Source organism: Pristis pectinata, chromosome 37 (genome assembly GCF_009764475.1).
Source record: "Pristis pectinata isolate sPriPec2 chromosome 37, sPriPec2.1.pri, whole genome shotgun sequence".
In the NCBI taxonomy this organism is placed as follows: Eukaryota; Metazoa; Chordata; class Chondrichthyes; order Rhinopristiformes; family Pristidae; genus Pristis; species Pristis pectinata.
In genome coordinates, this window is record NC_067440.1 from 5,351,482 (window position 1) to 5,367,855 (window position 16,374).

At 48.5% G+C, this 16,374-nt stretch overlaps 1 protein-coding gene across 2 annotated transcripts in view; it reads left to right on the forward strand.

Annotated features, from left to right (window-relative positions):
• The first annotated feature begins 12,058 nt into the window (after positions 1-12,058).
• The window catches only part of chd3 (chromodomain helicase DNA binding protein 3), a 95,466-nt gene continuing 91,150 nt past the window's right edge, over positions 12,059-16,374 (forward strand). Inside the window, exons 1-2 of one of the 2 annotated variants that reach the window (XM_052044652.1) lie at positions 12,059-12,504; positions 15,090-15,214. In XM_052044652.1, coding sequence (XP_051900612.1) covers positions 12,423-12,504; positions 15,090-15,214 — 207 coding nt within the window. In that variant the 5' untranslated portion in view covers positions 12,059-12,422. The remainder of the gene's footprint in view (positions 12,505-15,089; positions 15,215-16,374) is intronic. The other variant, XM_052044653.1, reaches the window with a different exon arrangement.

Sequence of the window (16,374 nt, forward strand, 5' to 3'; positions counted from 1 at the left end):
AGGCATTGATTTTCTGTCCCCCTAGGTCAGAGTGCAAGTGGGATGGTGAATTAATGTGGCAGGAAGCTTGGGGTCACCTCTGTGGACTGAACACTGTTGCTCCAGAAAGTAATCACCCGATCTGGGTTCACAGCGAGGAGACCATGCTGTGAACACCGAACGCGGGACACGAGACTAGAAGAAGTGCGTGTGGATCACTGCTTCACCTGGAGAGACTATCTGTGTCCCTGGATGGTGGGAAGGGAAGGGGTGAAAGGATAAGCGTTGTATTGAAGGGAAAGTGCCGTAAGAAGGGGGTGGTTGGTGGGAATGGAAGAGTGAACCAAGTGATGAAGGGAATGGTCCCTGCACAGTGCTGAAAAGGGAGGAGAGGGGAAGATGTGTCTGTTGACAGAACATCTTTGAAGGTGGCGAAGACTGCGGTGGATGATCTGTGAATGTGGAGGCTGGTGGCTTAGAAGGTGAGGACCCAGGGATCTATTCTTGTCCTGTCCCGGAGGGGAGTGGCTGAGAGCAGACACGCTGGAACTGGATGAGATGTGGTCACGGGCTTTGCTAACAGTGGTAGAAGTGACCCTGAGCTTCCCGTTGCCTGCCACTTTCATTCTCCATCCTACCCCATCTCTGACCCAGAGGTTTTCTGTTTTTATCTTAGGTTTCCACACCCGCAGTTTTGTTTTTATTTACTTGTGATCTTAAAACCCATGAGCAGACAGGGATTAGGTGTCGATAGCTTAATTAGCTTGGCACAACAACATGGGCCAAAGAGACTGTTCTATGTTCTAACCCCTGTGATGGCACTAGAACACAGAACGTTACAGCACAGTCCAGGCCCTTCGGCCCGCAATGTTGTGCTGACATTTTATCCTGCTCCAAGATCTATCCATCCCTTCCCTCCCACATAGCTCCCCATATCTCTATCATTCATGTGTCTATCTAAGAGTCTCTTAAGTGTCCCTAATGTATCTACCCCCCACAACCTCTGCCAGCAGTGCATTCCACACACCCACCACTCTCTGTGTAAAAAACTTACCCCTGACATCCCCCTTATACCTTCCTCCAATCACCTTAAAATTATGCCCCCTCGTGTTAGCCATTGTCGCACTGGGGAAAAGTCTCTGACTGTCCACTCGATCTATGCCTCTTATCATCTTGTACACCTCTATCAAGTCACCTCTCATCCTCCTTCTCTCCAAAGAGAAAAGCCCTAGCTCACTCAACCTATCCTCATAAGACATGGTCTCCAATCCAGGCAGCATCCTGGTAAATCTCCTCTGCACCCTCTCTAAAGCTTCCACATCCTTCCTATAATGAGGCGACCAGAATTTGGAGTTGTAGGACATTGCAGCAACAGTTGGTCATGTCCAAGCTGGGATTGTGGGACTGGCTTCTCTACCGTTCAGCAGAACGTAACACATACCCTTTGTCACTATTTAAAAACAAGGTGGGGGGGGGGGGGTGAGAGGATTCTCTCGGGGTACCGTTCAGAGGGACCTCGGTGTCTTTGTATGAGAATTCCTGAAAGTTAACATGCAGACACATTAAGCAATTATGAAGGCAAGTGGTTTATCACAAGAGGATTTGAGTGTAAGGGTGGAGAAGTCTTGCTCCAATTGATGTGGGCAGTCCCTTCGGATCCACTCCAGTTCTGAGGACAGGAAGACACAAGGTCATTGCACACCAGACACCTCACAGACTTGACAGAGCGACGTCTAGCTCCAGTGGCAAGGGGTTCTGACGTGACCGGAGACCAGGCTCTGCTCGCAGACTTGGGGCTCACGGCACACAGAGCACACACACACGAGGCATGTACATGTACAGAAGGCAGGCATACGCACACACAAAGCACACACACAGACATAGACGATGCATGTGCAAAACACATGTATGCACACAGACATAAGAAACACACACACACACATGCAAAATGTATGCGCACAAGCGCTATGCAAGGCATGTACGCCCACGTGCACACACCCTCACTCACATAGGCTGGGTAAGGACAGCAGATTTCCTTTGATGAGGACATTAGTGAACCAGATGGGTTTAGATGATAATCCAACATTTTTGCCCATTGATAAAATAGACCATTTTTTAAATTTTCCATATTATTAACCTGGATTTAAATCCCACAGGTGCTGTGGTGCGATTTGAACTGAGGATCACTAGTCCTGCTCTCTAATTAGTAAACCAGTAATTTAACCACTGCACCACCAGCATCCAATTATCTCACATGACAATTTTGTAAAAGAGGTTGTGAACTGCCCTGGCAGACACAGAGAAGATGTTTGACATAGTGAAGGGGTCACATATCAGACCGCACCAGTTTCATTTTCATATTTTCTTACGACATAGGAGGCCATTCAACCCATCAAGTCTATGCCAGGCAGCAGCAATCCTACTCTGCTGACATTTCCTTGTAATCTGTTATAGATAAGTGGTCGGTTCTTTAAAACTGAGGTACATAGAAATGTCTTCTCGCAGAGGGCGATGAATCTCTGGAATTATCTGTCCCAGAAAGTTGTGGAGGTTAGATCACTGGGGGGATTTATAGTGGAGGTAGATAAATTTTTTGAGAGATTAAGTTTATGAAATTGGCTGCCAGAGGAAGTGCAGAGGCGGGTACAATTATGTGTAAAAGATATTTGGACAGGTACATGGATAGGAAAGGTTTGGAGGGATATGGGCCAAGTGGGACTGACTCAGGTAGACAACTTGGTTGGCATGGACGAGTTGGGCAGAAGGGCCTGTTTCCCTGCTGTATAACTCCATGACTATTGAGGGCTATGGGGATCTGGCACAGAGGAGGAGTTGGAGCCTGATCATATTGAATGGCAGGGTGGGTTTGAGGGGCCAAGTGGCCTACTCCTGCCCCTATTTTCTTGTATTGTCCCTCGCTTGCCCATCAACTCAACCTAGTTAGAAGGTGAGGAGGAAGAACCCATTCCAGGATATCCCTCATAGAGAGAGATCACAATCAGAGTCACGTTTATTATCACTGACTTGTATGCCTTGAAATATGTTGTTTTGCGGCAGCAGTACACTGCAAATACATAAATATTACTATAAATTACAAAATAAATAGTGCATGAAATATATAGCAACAGATATAGCACAGAAACAGGACCAGTGTGCCAACCATCAACCACCCATTTACATTCATCCTAAATTTTTAATAACTATTTATTGTCCTTGGAACAGAGGTGTTTCATGAAGGGTGTAGGATGTAGACTGAGTGAAACCGTTCCCATTGGTGGTGGGTTCAAGACTCAAAGAGCATAGCACAATTGGTCAAGGAACCGAAAGTGACAGGAGGGAAAATGTGGTCAAGGTCTGGACTAAGCTGCCAGAGGGAGGAGGGGAAGCAGGTCTAATTGTTATATTCAAAAGGGAGCTGGATAAGTATCTGAAAAGGGAAACAAATAGGAAAAGGATGAGGGGGTGGGACCAGCTGGATTGCTTTTTCAAAGAGTCAGTACAAGGTCAATGTGTCAAATGGACATGCCACGCATTAACCTTTCTGTCATATCCTTATCACAACAGGCACTGGAGGTGGTGCAGAAAGGATTGACTGGGAAGGTAGCAGGAATGAGGCCATAACTATCAGGGTGGACGATACAGGCAATGGTCTTTAGTCCCAAAAGAGAAGGTTGTGTGGTGATCTTGCAGCAGAGTGTCAGATGATGCAGGGGTTGGACTGGGGAACTGTGCACAATGTTTTTCACTTGTGGTGTCCAAGATTAGGCCTCAGAAATATAAGATAGTTGCAGGGCAAAGGCAGAGCTGCTGTCTCGTGGCTTCAGAGACCCACCCATGTACCATCAACGGCGGCCCAGTGGTGCAGCGGGTAGAGCTGCTGCCTCACAGCCCCAAAGACCCGGATTTGATCCCAACTTCTGGCGCTGTCTGTGTGTGTGGAGTTTGCACGTTCTCCCTGTGACATGTGGGTTTCCCCCCGGATACTCCAATTCCCTCCCACATCTCAAAGATGTGCTGTGTTACTCCTGAGTGTAGGTAAGTAGCAAAACAAAAATCAAAGGGGAGTTGATGAGTCTGCGAGAGAGAATAAGTTGCTGAGATACAGGGCAGTGAGAGGGGGAAAGAGACTTCTTTTATATTCATTCGAGGGGTGTGGGTTTCACAGGCTGAGCCAGCATTTAGTTGCCTGTCTCTAGTTGCCCTTGAGAAGGTGGTGGTGAGCTGCCTTCTTGAACCGCTGCAGTCCCTGAGGTGTGGGTGTACCCACAGTGCGTTAGGGAGGGAGTTCCAGGATTTTGAACGGTGATATATTTCCAAGTCAGGATGGTGTGTGGCTTGGAGGGCAACTTCCAGGTGGTGGTGTCCCCGTGCTTGTCCTTCTGGCTGGTAGAGGTCATGGGTTTGGGAGGTGTTGTCTAAGGAGTTGCTAAAGTCAAAGTCAAGTTTATTGTCAAATGCACAAGTACATAGAGTCATAGAGTAATACAGCACAGAAACAGGCCCTTCGGCCCAACTGGTCCATGCCCACCACAGCATCCTCCCTGCTAATCCCAGTTGCCCGCGTTCGGCCCATAACCCTCCAAGCCCCTCCCCTCCATGTACCGATCCAAATGCCCCTTAAATGTTGCAATTGTACCCACCTCTGGCAGCTCGTTCCAGGTACTCCCCACCCTCTTGTGTGAGGTAGTTACCTCTCGGGTCTCTTTTAAATCGCTCCCCTCTTACCTTGTATCTGTGCCCTCTAGTTATGGACTCCCCAATTTGGGGAAAAGACTATGACCGTCCACCTTATCCCTACCCCTCATGATTTTATAAACTTCTTTGAGGTTACCCCTCATTCTCCTACGCTCCAAGGAATAACGATCCGACGAGGCCAAGTTCTCCCTATAATTCACGCCCTACATGTGTGCACAGGTGCAATGAAAAACTTTTTTGCAGCAGCATCACAGGCACAGAGCATCAGATAAGCAACTGTACAAGATGAGTTACTGCAGTGCATCCTGTAGATGGTACAAACTGCTGCTACTGTGTGTCAGTGGTGGAGTGAGTGAATGGCTGTGGATGGGGTGCCTATCGAGCGGGCTGCTGTGTCCTGGATGGTGTCGAGCTTTATGACTGTTATTGGAGATGCACTCATCCAGGAAAGTGGAGAGTGTTCCCTCACACTCCTGACTTGAGCCTTGTAGACAGTGGACAGGGTTTGGGGTGTCAGGAGGCGAGTCACTCACCACAGGATTCCCAACCTCTGACCTGCTCTTGGAGCTACACTGTGTGTATGGCTACTCCAGTTCAGTTTCTGGTCAATGGTAACCCCAGGATAATGATTTCAGTGATGGTAATGTGATGGACAGTGAATGTCAGGGGGTGATGGCTGGATTCTCTCCTGTTGGATGTTGACATATAGACTGACAGGATTGCTCTGTTAGAAGCTTGAATGGACCTGATGGGCCAAGTGGCCTCCTCCTATGTCAGAATAAATCTGAAAGGGGATTCAGGAGTAGCTTCTTTACCTGAGGTTGATGAAGGTAGAATTTACCCGATAGAAGGTTATAAGATTGTGAGAGGCAGCCGGTATCCTTTTCTCCAGGGTCGAAATGTCTAATACTAGAGGGCATGCATTTAAGTTCAAAGGAAATGTGCGGGGTGAGTTTTTTTTTACAGGGGGTGGTGAGTGCCTGGAATGCGCTGCCAGGAAATGTACTTGGTTGAAGCAAATACGATAGAGACGTTTAAGAGGCTCTTAGATAGGCACATGAACGCGCAGGGAATGGAGAGATATGGATGTTGTGTAGGCAGAAGGGATTAGTTTAGTGAGGCATTTAATTAGTTACGCACAGCATCCCGTGCTGTACTGTTCTATGTTGCTACCGGCGGAGTTGTTGAGGTGCATACATGCTCTGCTGAATCGGTAGATGAGGGAGAGAGAAATGAACTGAAGGGGTGAGACGGAGAGGGGCTGGATACAGTGGGCTGAATGGCTGGCATTTACGGGGACAGGGGATTGTATGATGCGGTGGATACAGTTGGCGACTTGGTACAAACTTCACACCGAGTAGAGGCTACACTTGACTTGGCAAGCAAAATTAACTGCATCGCTAAATTATGTTAAAACATTCAAAACAAACTCCAATTAGTGTCCTGAATTCCTGAGATCAGATCTCAGAACAAGCACATATTTACAAAGAAAACACTGGCATCAGTTTTGACATAACTCAGATATACTGCGCAAAACTCAGGATTTGAACGCGGAATTGTTCGGGCCAGTCCCAGAGTAAACAGCGAATGTTTGTTTTGACACAGGCTGTAGGTGTCGGGTTGGATTGGTATCGTTCGGCTGTTCTTGTACCTCTGTGTGTCAGTGGGACATGAGTTCAATACTAATTCCAGGATTTGAGCATGTAATCCAGGTTGGTAAACCCAGTACATTATTGGGGGAGTGTTACATAGGAGCCGTTGCTTTTCCAAGGCCTGAAACTCTGTTCAGTTGTGGGTGAAAGATCCCAGGGTATCTTGGAGCAAAGGAACTGAGGGGGTGACCTGTTGGAGGTATATAAGATTATGAGAGGCATGAATAGGGCAGTGAGTCAGAATCTTTTTAACATAGAACAGTCCAGTACGGGACAGGCCATTCGGCCCACAATGTTGTGCCGATCTTGATGCCAACTTATACCAAATGTCCTCCTCCTGTGTATCATCCACATCCCTCCATTCCCTTCATATTCATGTGTCTATCTAAAAGCCTCTTAAACTCCACCAAACTGCCCATGACTACCCCTGGTAACCCATTCCAGGCACCCACCACCCACTAAAAAAACTTGCCCCTCACGTCACCTTTAAACTTCGCTTCTCTAATCTTAAATGCACATCCTCTGGTGTTTGACATTTCTATCCTGGCAAAAGATTCTGACTGTCTACCCTATCTCTGCCTCTCATAATTTTAAACATCTTTATCAGGTCTCCCCTCAGCCTCCGACACTCTTGGGAGAACAACCCAAGTTAGTCCAACCTCTCCTTATAGCTGATGCCCTCTAATTCGGGTGGCATCCTGGTGAACCTCTTCTACACTCTTTCCACAGTCTCTATATCCTTGCAGTAATGGGGGCGACCAGAACTGCAATTTTTCCCCATGGTAGGGGTATCAAAAACAAGAGGGCACAGGTTTAAGATAAGAGGAAGGAGTTTTAAAAGGGATCTGAGGGGTAATTTTTTTTACACAGAGACACTTGATATCTGGAACGTGCTGCCAGAGGAGGTGATGGAATCAGATACAATGACTATGTTTAGGAGACACTTAGGCATTTAAGTAGGCAAGGCATAGAAGGATACGGACCCAGTGCAGGCAAATGGGATTAGTGTAGATAGGCAAAGAGGTCAGTATGGATGTGGTGGGCCGAAGGGCCTGATTCTGTGCTGTACCACTCAACTACGCTATGTGAGGAGTAGGGGAGTTTCCATGGCCAATATTCTTCTCCCAACCCAAATCATCAAAAATGCAAAGTTTTTCACATATTAACAAGTTCTTTTTGTCCGATCCATTCCTGTCTCCCCCAAATCACCCCACAAGCAAGCACACAGTTAAGATCCGTTAATGCAACAATTACATTCAAAAACACTTCACTCTTGTTCGCCTACAACTTCCCAAATTCATTTGCACAAGACAAAAAAAAAATCAACATTGCCTTCTTGAAAAACATTATATACGAGAAAGTTATGCAATCAAAAGAGAAATCTGCGACCAACAAGGGCCAATTAATGTTTCAGATCTATCTCCAGATCTGAAAGTTTTGGCATGATCCCCAGAGATTCAGTTCACAGACAGATGTTCCTGCTCCTGTGAAGTGTTTGTGGGGCTGTTACACAGGACACACCCCCTCAGTGTCCAGTGTCACGGGGCCCTAGACTGTGCTCCTTCCCCACGGAGCCTTTGTGGTGGCTGCACCAAGCTTAAGTGCCTCCCTCAGCAGGTACTACTGCACCCTGGAATGTGCCGGTCGGCAGCATTCCCTGATGGACATCTCCTGACATTGGGTACCAGCAAGCTTCGGGCAGACCAGAGTGGGTCTTTCACCGAGTTGATGATCTTCCAGCAGCAGTCGATGTCTGTCTCGGTGTGTGTGTCTCCGGGAACAGCCCGTAGATCGGAGAGTCCTCTGTTACACAGCTGCTCGGGATGGACCTCAATACGGACCCACGCATCCTTCTCCAGACCTTCTCTGCAAATCCACAGACCACAAAGAGGTGGGCGACCATCTCATCCCCATCGCAGCCGTCCCGAGGGCAGCGTGCATTGGGAGTGAGACTCCGACCATACAGGAAGGTCCCTCTCACTGCCAGCACAACGAGGTTTCGGTGCTTGTTGGTGAGCTCTGGCCATGGGGGCATCCTGCCAGATGGTTTGGACGGTCTGCTCGGGGAACCACCCCACAGGATCCACCGTGTCCCTTCTCCCACAGGGCCTGAAGGATGTCCCGTGCTGACCACTGCCTGATGGACGTGACCAAAGGTGTTTTTCGACATAAACATTTCCACGAAGGTCAGGTAGTGCAGCAAAGTCCAATTGAATGGGACATTGCATGGCAACGAGGCCAGGCCCATTCTTCACAACACCGGAGACTGGTCGAACCTCAGCACGTAGTGACACTTGGTGTTTGTGTACTCCAGGTCCACACACAGGTTGATGCAGCCACACACAAAGGTGGCGCCACTGGTCACTGAGAGGCTGGTATTGGTTTATTGCTGAGATAATGCGAAAAACCTTTGTTGGCGTGCCATTCAGACAGATCATACCATAATTACATTGAGGTAGTACAAAGAAAACAGAATGCAGAATATACTGTTGTAGCTACAGAGAAAGTGCAGTGCAGGCAGACAAGTGCAAGGGCCATGACGACGTAGATTGGGAGATCATGAATCCGTGTATGAGAGGTTCGTTCAAGTGATAACATTTCACTGACGCATTGTTAAGGAGGAAACGTGAGTGGTGTTGACACTCTGTAAGAGTTATGTATTGAATCGCTGGTGCAATGAATGTAGAGAAAGACATTTCCCTGTTGTATTTACTGAATATATTAAGATATAGCACATGGAACAACACAGCACAGGAACAGGCCCTTCAGCCCACGATGTCTGTGCCAAACACGAGCCAAATTAAACTAGATCTCTCCTGCCTGCACGTGATCCACATCCCTCCATGCCCTGCATGTGTCTATCTAATATCCTCTTAAACACCCCTGTCAAATCTGCCTCCACCACCTCCCCTGGCAGCCCATTCCAGGCACCCACCACTCTCTGTGTAAAAACTTGCCCTGCACATCTCCTTTAAACTTCTCCCCTCTCACCTTAAATGCATATCCTCTAGTATTAGACATTTGACAAATTATTAGTGAGTCATAAAGTCATAGAGATATACAACAGGGAAACAGGCCCTTCGGCCCAACGAATCCATGCTGACCATTAAACACCCACTAATCCTGTATGACTCTCATTTTTTACATTTTCCTCACATATGAATAAAGTATATTTTTGGAAAAGAAGATGTTGGCCATACTCTGGCAGCTGGGACTGTGTATGAGACTCGTTACAATTATGGACATAGTCATACACCATAGAAACAGGCCCTTCAGCCCAGTATGTCCTTGCCATCAAGTACTGATCCCATTTACCAGCAGCTGGTCTGTAGCCTACTACACCTTGGTGATTCGAGTGCTTACATGTAGTGAGAGACTCTGCCTCCCTCAGCCACTCAGACAGATTCCAACCACCTTCTATGGGGGAAAAGCTTCCAACTGTCCAGACAGATGGAGACACAAGAGACTGCAGATGCTGGAGTCAGGGGCAATGAACAATCTGCTGGAGGAACTCAGCGGGTCAAGCAGCATCTGTGTGTATGGGGGGGGGGGGGGGGGGGAGGTATTGTCGACATTTCGCATCAGCTATTCCTTTCCTCCTACAGATGCTGCTCGATCCGCTGAGTTCCTCCAGTAGGTTGTTTTTCCGTCTATCGACCCATCATATTTTTGTATACCCCCAGAATGCACCTTTGACAGGAGGGTTTGGGAAAGATGCAAAGGTATTTGCTGAGGTTTTGTCACAAACAGCTTTGTAACACTGGACCTTATGCTCTAGGGGCTGTTCTCAGAGACACACAGTGAGACAGACATCGACTGCTCCCAGGAAACCAGCAATGGAGTGAAAAAAGCATTTTTGCTTTGCCCCAAACTTGCTGGTGTTATCTATGATTGAGTGCTGTAGGCAGGCACATTCTGAGATCCAGGACTACGTGCTAAGGGACATATTGAACCTGGGCACAGCCACCGGAAGGTTCTACAGTGAAGGCTGCAGTTTAGGGACCTTCTGTCCTTGCACGCGAATTAGCTGCAATTTGTGTTAAACACCCAGGAAGTAATTGCTCAAGGGCTGTATTTAAAATGACAACTAGTATCATGTGAATGTTAAGTCACAGGAATAACATGGCTTATGGTGACTTAAACGTTCCGTATTATGCAAGTATGAATTTTTTGTCCATATTGAAAATTTAAAAACTTCCCACCTTTGAAAGATATCTCAGGCAAGTGCCAAAGCTCCTCAGTGCTATCAAGTGAGGGGGGGAAAGAGGTGGAAAATTAATCAAGGTTTGTCAAGGTTTATAAAATCATGAGGGGCAAAGTCTTTTCCCCAGGGTAGGGGAGTTTAAAACTAGAAGGGATAGGTTTAAAATGAGAGGGAAAAGATTCAAAGGGGATCTGAGGGTCAAGATTTCCACACAAGAGGGTGGTGGGTATATGGAATGAGCTGTCAGAGGAAGTGGTAGAGGTGGGTACAATGACAACATTTAAAAGACACTGGGACAGGTACATGGATAGGAAAGGTTTAGATTAGAGGGATATGGGCAAAACACAGGCAAATGGGACTAGCTCAGTCAGGCAAATTGGTCGGCATGACGAGTTGGGCCAAAGGGCCTGTCTCATGCTGTATACTTCAATGACTAAATAAAATGGGTGGGGATTCTGCTAAGGAAAAGGGAAAAGTGTTGCTTTTGTACTGTCCCACTCGTGATCATCTCAGGACGTTGCCGAGTGCTTTAAATCAATTATGAAGAGTAGCCACTGTTGCAAAGTGAGAAACTCATCAGCCAAATTTGATCACAGCACGGGGCCCACAAACAGCGGTGTGATAATGACCAGATAATTTGTGTCAGTGATGGTGATTGAGGGCTAAACATCAGCCAGGACACCAGGGAGTATCCTTAAACACTTCTAAAGGGCAGATACATAATCTTTTTAGATCTGTCAGAGCAGGGAGACGAAGGCTGGTGGTTTAACACTGCTCCCTCAGCACCGGCACTGAGAGTGTCAGCTGGAATTTTGTCCTCTGTTCTTCTGAAAGCAGACTTGAATCCATGCTTTCTCGTTCAGAGGTGAGAAAATGCAACCCAGCGAGCCACGGTTGACACATTAAGGCCTCCAGGAGCACAAATCCATTGATTATCCCCGCTTAACTTCAGCTCAGGGTAAACAAAACGTGCCAGCGAAACACTGGGCAGCCAGTTCTGAAAGTTTTAAACAAAATTGCCCAGGGGTACATCATTTTTTATTACACACACACACACATAGATATAAAAAAAGCCCAAGCTGCTCAGAAAGGAGGGCGCGTTGCACAGGAGACCTGACTCTTTGGATAAGTTGCTGCAAACAGGAGGGAAGATGTTTCTCTGCACAATGCAGGAAAAACGTGTAAATTAGAAAGAAAGGGATAGCTAAGTCCTCAAACAAAATAAAAAATTAGGAAACACTGCAAATTAACCTTGAAGATCTTTATCTCCCTGGTTAGTTAGCAGGGGTGAGGGTTAGTGGGGGGGGGGGGGGTGAAGGGTACCTCCTCCCTTACACCCTGACCAGCAGGGCAGTTTCTCTTCCCCCACTAGTTACTTGGTTAAGGGACCACGTGACTCAGTTCTAACTAGTTAACCGGCCGCTATTATGGGATGCCCGGTACCCCTGGCAACGGGAGGGGGTGACGTCAATCTGAGCATGAGCACTGATTAATTTTCCACCTCTCCCCCCTCGCTTATGATGATGATGTTGATGTGGGGAGGGGGGGGAATGTTGAAAAATATTTTGGACGCCATCTTATCTTCCCCTTGTATATTAAAACATTTTTTTGGGGCAAGTCCCCTCAACTTTTTTTTAAAATCTTGTGTGTCAAAAAGACAGAGAGGTGGGGTGGGGGGGGGAGAGAAAAAAAGAAAGCTGAAGCTGGAAAAAGAACAAAAAAAACAACAAAAAGTCTGAGGGATAACTTTTTTTTGCAGAGTGTGGGTTTTGTTTTGCAGAGAGTTCTTTTTTTTTGCATGTGTGCATTTTCTTTTTTTTAAAGAAAAGGGAGGGGGGGGAGAAAGAGAGAAATTATATAGATTTATATGGTTATTGGGTTCCTGAGAGGACATGGCATCCCCACTGAGGCAAGAAGAAGAGGAGGAGGAGGAGGAGATGGACGAAGGCGGCCCGCTTTTCCCGCCAGCGGCAGGTAGCTCGCAGGGAGGGGGGGAGAAAAAAACCGCCAACTGCGCGCGCCGCCCGAGCCCGGGGCCCGGCCCGGGGCCGCAAACCCCCGCCGCCGTGCGCTGCCTTCCCCTCCTGTGCAGCGAGAGCCGAGTGCATTGCAGAGGGGCGACTGCATTCGTCATCTTGCACCCAAACCCCCATTGCTTTTTGTGTGTGTAAACCCCCCCCCCCTTTTTCCCCTCAAGTCTTACACAGGAGACGCGCTCTCTCTCCCGCTCCTCGCGTGCAGCCCGGGGTCGCCCAACCGCCGCCGGGCTCGAGCCGCCCCGCGTTTGAAATTGAACCGCCGCCGCGCGCGCCGCTCAACCGCCGCGACCTGTCACTCAACGCGGAGCGGGCCCGGCGCCGGGCCGCCCGGCTGCATGCGTGCTCGCTGCATAGAGAGAGAGAGATATATATATATATTTATTTTTTGTTTGTGTGTGCGCTCTCTTTCGGGCAACTTTGCATTCCCTCTCCTGCAGCCTCTCTGCTGCATTTAATTCCCTCCCTTTGCTCATTTTATTTTCCCGTTCATTTATCTCATGGCGGCCGGTGTCTTACTGTTCCCCCCCCCCCCCCCCCCGGGCGTGCCGGTAGTTCGATGCATTTCCCTGTGTATGTGTGTGTGTGTGTGTGTGTGTGTTGGGAGGGGGTGGTGGAATTTTCCAGCCTCTCTCTCTCTCCCCGGGCCGAGGCCGCAGAGCGGCCGCCATCACCGCGCAGGCGCGGCGGCCCTCGGGTGCCGGCACTTAACCCTCTCCTGGCGGGGTGGGTGCCGGCAGTGCCGCCCCCCCCCCCCGGTCAGAGCGGGACATCCGTTCCTGCCCCTCCCCCTCCCTAAGGGGGGTGGGGTGGGTGTGTTACTGTCCCCCCCCTCCCTAAGGGGGGGGTGGGAGTTACTTCCCCGCCCCCAACGAGTGCAGTTTCTGCCCTCTTCCCCTCCCACCCCGATGGGGGGGGGGGTTTCCTGCCCCCTTCCCCCCCCAGGGGTGTTCCTTCCCCTCTCCCCCTGGGGTGTTCCTGCCCCTCCCCCAACCCGGGGGGGCATTCCTGTCCCCTTGCCCCCCACCCTCTCTCCTCGAGGGGTGTTGCTGCACCCTTTGCCTCCCCCCACGCTGTGGGGGGGAAGGCAGGACTTTGCTCCACTCCGCTCCCCCATCTCAGTGGGGTTTTTTACCCTCTTTTTTTCACTGAGGGGCATTCCTGTTCTCTTTCCCACCCCCACCCCACCAACTGGGGCCTTCCTGCCCCTCCCCAATCCCCAAGGGGCGTACCTGCGCCCTCTCCCCTCCCACTCCTTGGGGCGTTCCTGCACCCCCATCCCGATGGACGTCCGTGCTCCATTCCCCCTTCGCCTCCCCTCCCAAGGGTTGTTCCTGCCCCCCCCTTTTGCCATTCCTGAACCTGCCCTGTCACCTTGGGGCTGCTGCTGATTGGGATGTTTGCTGACACCTTTTTTCCTCCCACTCTGGGGGGCATCCTTATTCTGACCCCTTCCCAAGCCCCCTTGGCTCTGTATGTTCCTGACACCATCCCTTCTATAAGCATGTTCCTGACCCTCCCTCTTTTTCCTATTCCCCCCCCCCCCCACAACCCCCCTCCCTGTTTTTCTTCCCCAGTGCATTTCTGATCCCTCTGCAACTGAAAGATCATCCATTGGTTCCAGGACCCCACAAAACCATTTTCTGAGGAACAAATGTTCAAAATCCAGTGTTGTCAGGTCTACCCACAAGTGTGTGGGCCTCTCAGAACGCTGTACATCTGATTAACCGCCAGGCACCTGCAGTGATCTAGTCCCACATGAACAGCTGTCCACAGCAGTATACCAGCAGCCCCTTTTACAGATATAATCCACCAGTTTAGTGTTTTTCATACAGTACCAGTAAAACCAGAGACTGTGTTCACTGAAGTTAAACCGAATAAGTAAGTTAACTCATGGTGTAGTCTGCTGCTGTAAAACAGACATGACCACACAGCTGTTGTTTTGCCACAACAGCCAAGCCGATTCTCTAAAATCCTTCAGAGAGGGCAACCTGCCACCTGCTACCCAGACACGTGAAATGTGGTTGTACAGGCACAAAACAGGGAGAGCACAGGTCAGACACAGAGTGAAGCTCCCTCCATTACCATCCCATCGCTCACTCCTAGGGCAGGGACAACACGGGTTAGGTACAGAGTGCTCCCCCTGTACTGTCCCATCGCACACTCCCGGGGGTCAGACACAGTGAAGCTCCCTCTACACTGTCCCATTGCACACTCCCGGGGGTCAGACACAGAGTGAAGCTCCCTTTACACCATCCCATCACACACTTCCGGGGGTCAGACACAAAGTGAAGCTCCCTCTGCACCGTCCCATCACACACAGTACATTTTACATATGGCTGCTGTCATAGTTTCCAATCTATTATTGAGCACATTTGTTAATACCACAGCAGATGCATTTTTCTAGCGACCTGCATCAAAAACTAGTGCCTTGTCGTTTCGTGTCCCTATCAAAGACTAACAAAAATAGTGCATTTCCCAACTGTATGGGAAGCTGTTGATTCTGTTTGTTTCTGGTTACAGAAGAGAATGTGGAGGAAGTCATCGAGGGTCACTCTGAAGGTGAAGGTGTCAAAAAGAAACGAAAGAAACTGTTAAAAAAACAGAAAGAAAACAAGCCAGCTAAAACCAAAAAGCGGAAGAGACTGGTGAGTGATACTTTCCTTCTATTTGACAAGTATGCTGAAGGAACAAATCAGCTCTTACGTGGAATGGGAAGCCTGTTCAGATGCTCAAGCCCAGTTTGATTGTGACGGGTCTTTTCCTCAAATGCATCCACCTACTTTTTCCCCAACTGAAGTTCTTTGATGTCAAATTTCATTGGCGTAGCTCTCTGGGGAGAGAGTTCCTGATTTCCACTGCCCTTTTTATGAAGAGCTGCTTCCTGACATTGACCCTGAACGGTTCTGGCTCGTAATGTCCTCTGGAGATGCCTCTACTTTATTTGTGTACCTTATCAAATCCTTTAATCCATTTTAAGCATTTTAAATAGATCACCTCTTTATCTGTGTCCAGCGAATTAAAGTTGCGTGTAATATTTTTAGCCTTGTTTAATTTTGCAGAATCTGTGGTGCATCCTTTTAGTCAATGTATCTTTCTCTAGGAAGGGTAGAGGTTGACTTGTTTTGTTGGGGGTTTATAACAGTGTTGGAGTCCCCTGGGAGTGGCATGTTGGTGTTCTGTTTGTAGACAAGGAGAACAGGAGTGTGGACCTCTCTGAAATAAGGGTTCAAGCACAGAGACGAGTGAATTGAAAGGCCATAGTACTACTATCAGTGACAACAACTGTTAATAGATTCATAAAGATATACAGCATGGAAACAGGGCCTTCACCCTAAGTCATCCATGCCAATCAAGACACCTATCAACGCGACTGTGTCCAGTTCTGGTCGCCTCATTACAGGAAGGATGTGGAAGCATTGGAAAAGGTGCAGAGGAGATTTACCAGGATGCTGCCTGGTTTGGAGAGTATGGATTATGAGGCGAGACTAAGGGAGCTAGGGCTTTACTCTTTGGAGAGAAGGAGGATGAGAGGAGACATGATAGAGGTGTACAAAATATTGAGAGGAATAGATAGAGTGGACAGCCAGCATCTCTTTCCCAGGGCACCAATGCTCAATACAAGAGGGCATGGCTTTAAAGTAATGGGTGGGAAGTTCAAGGGAGATATCAGAGGAAGGTTTTTTACTCAGAGAGTGGTTGGGGCATGGAATGCAATGGTACATTGGTCAAATTCAAGAGATTGTTAGATAAGCATATGGAGGAATTTAAAATAGGGGTATATGTGGGAGGAAGGGGTTAGATAGTC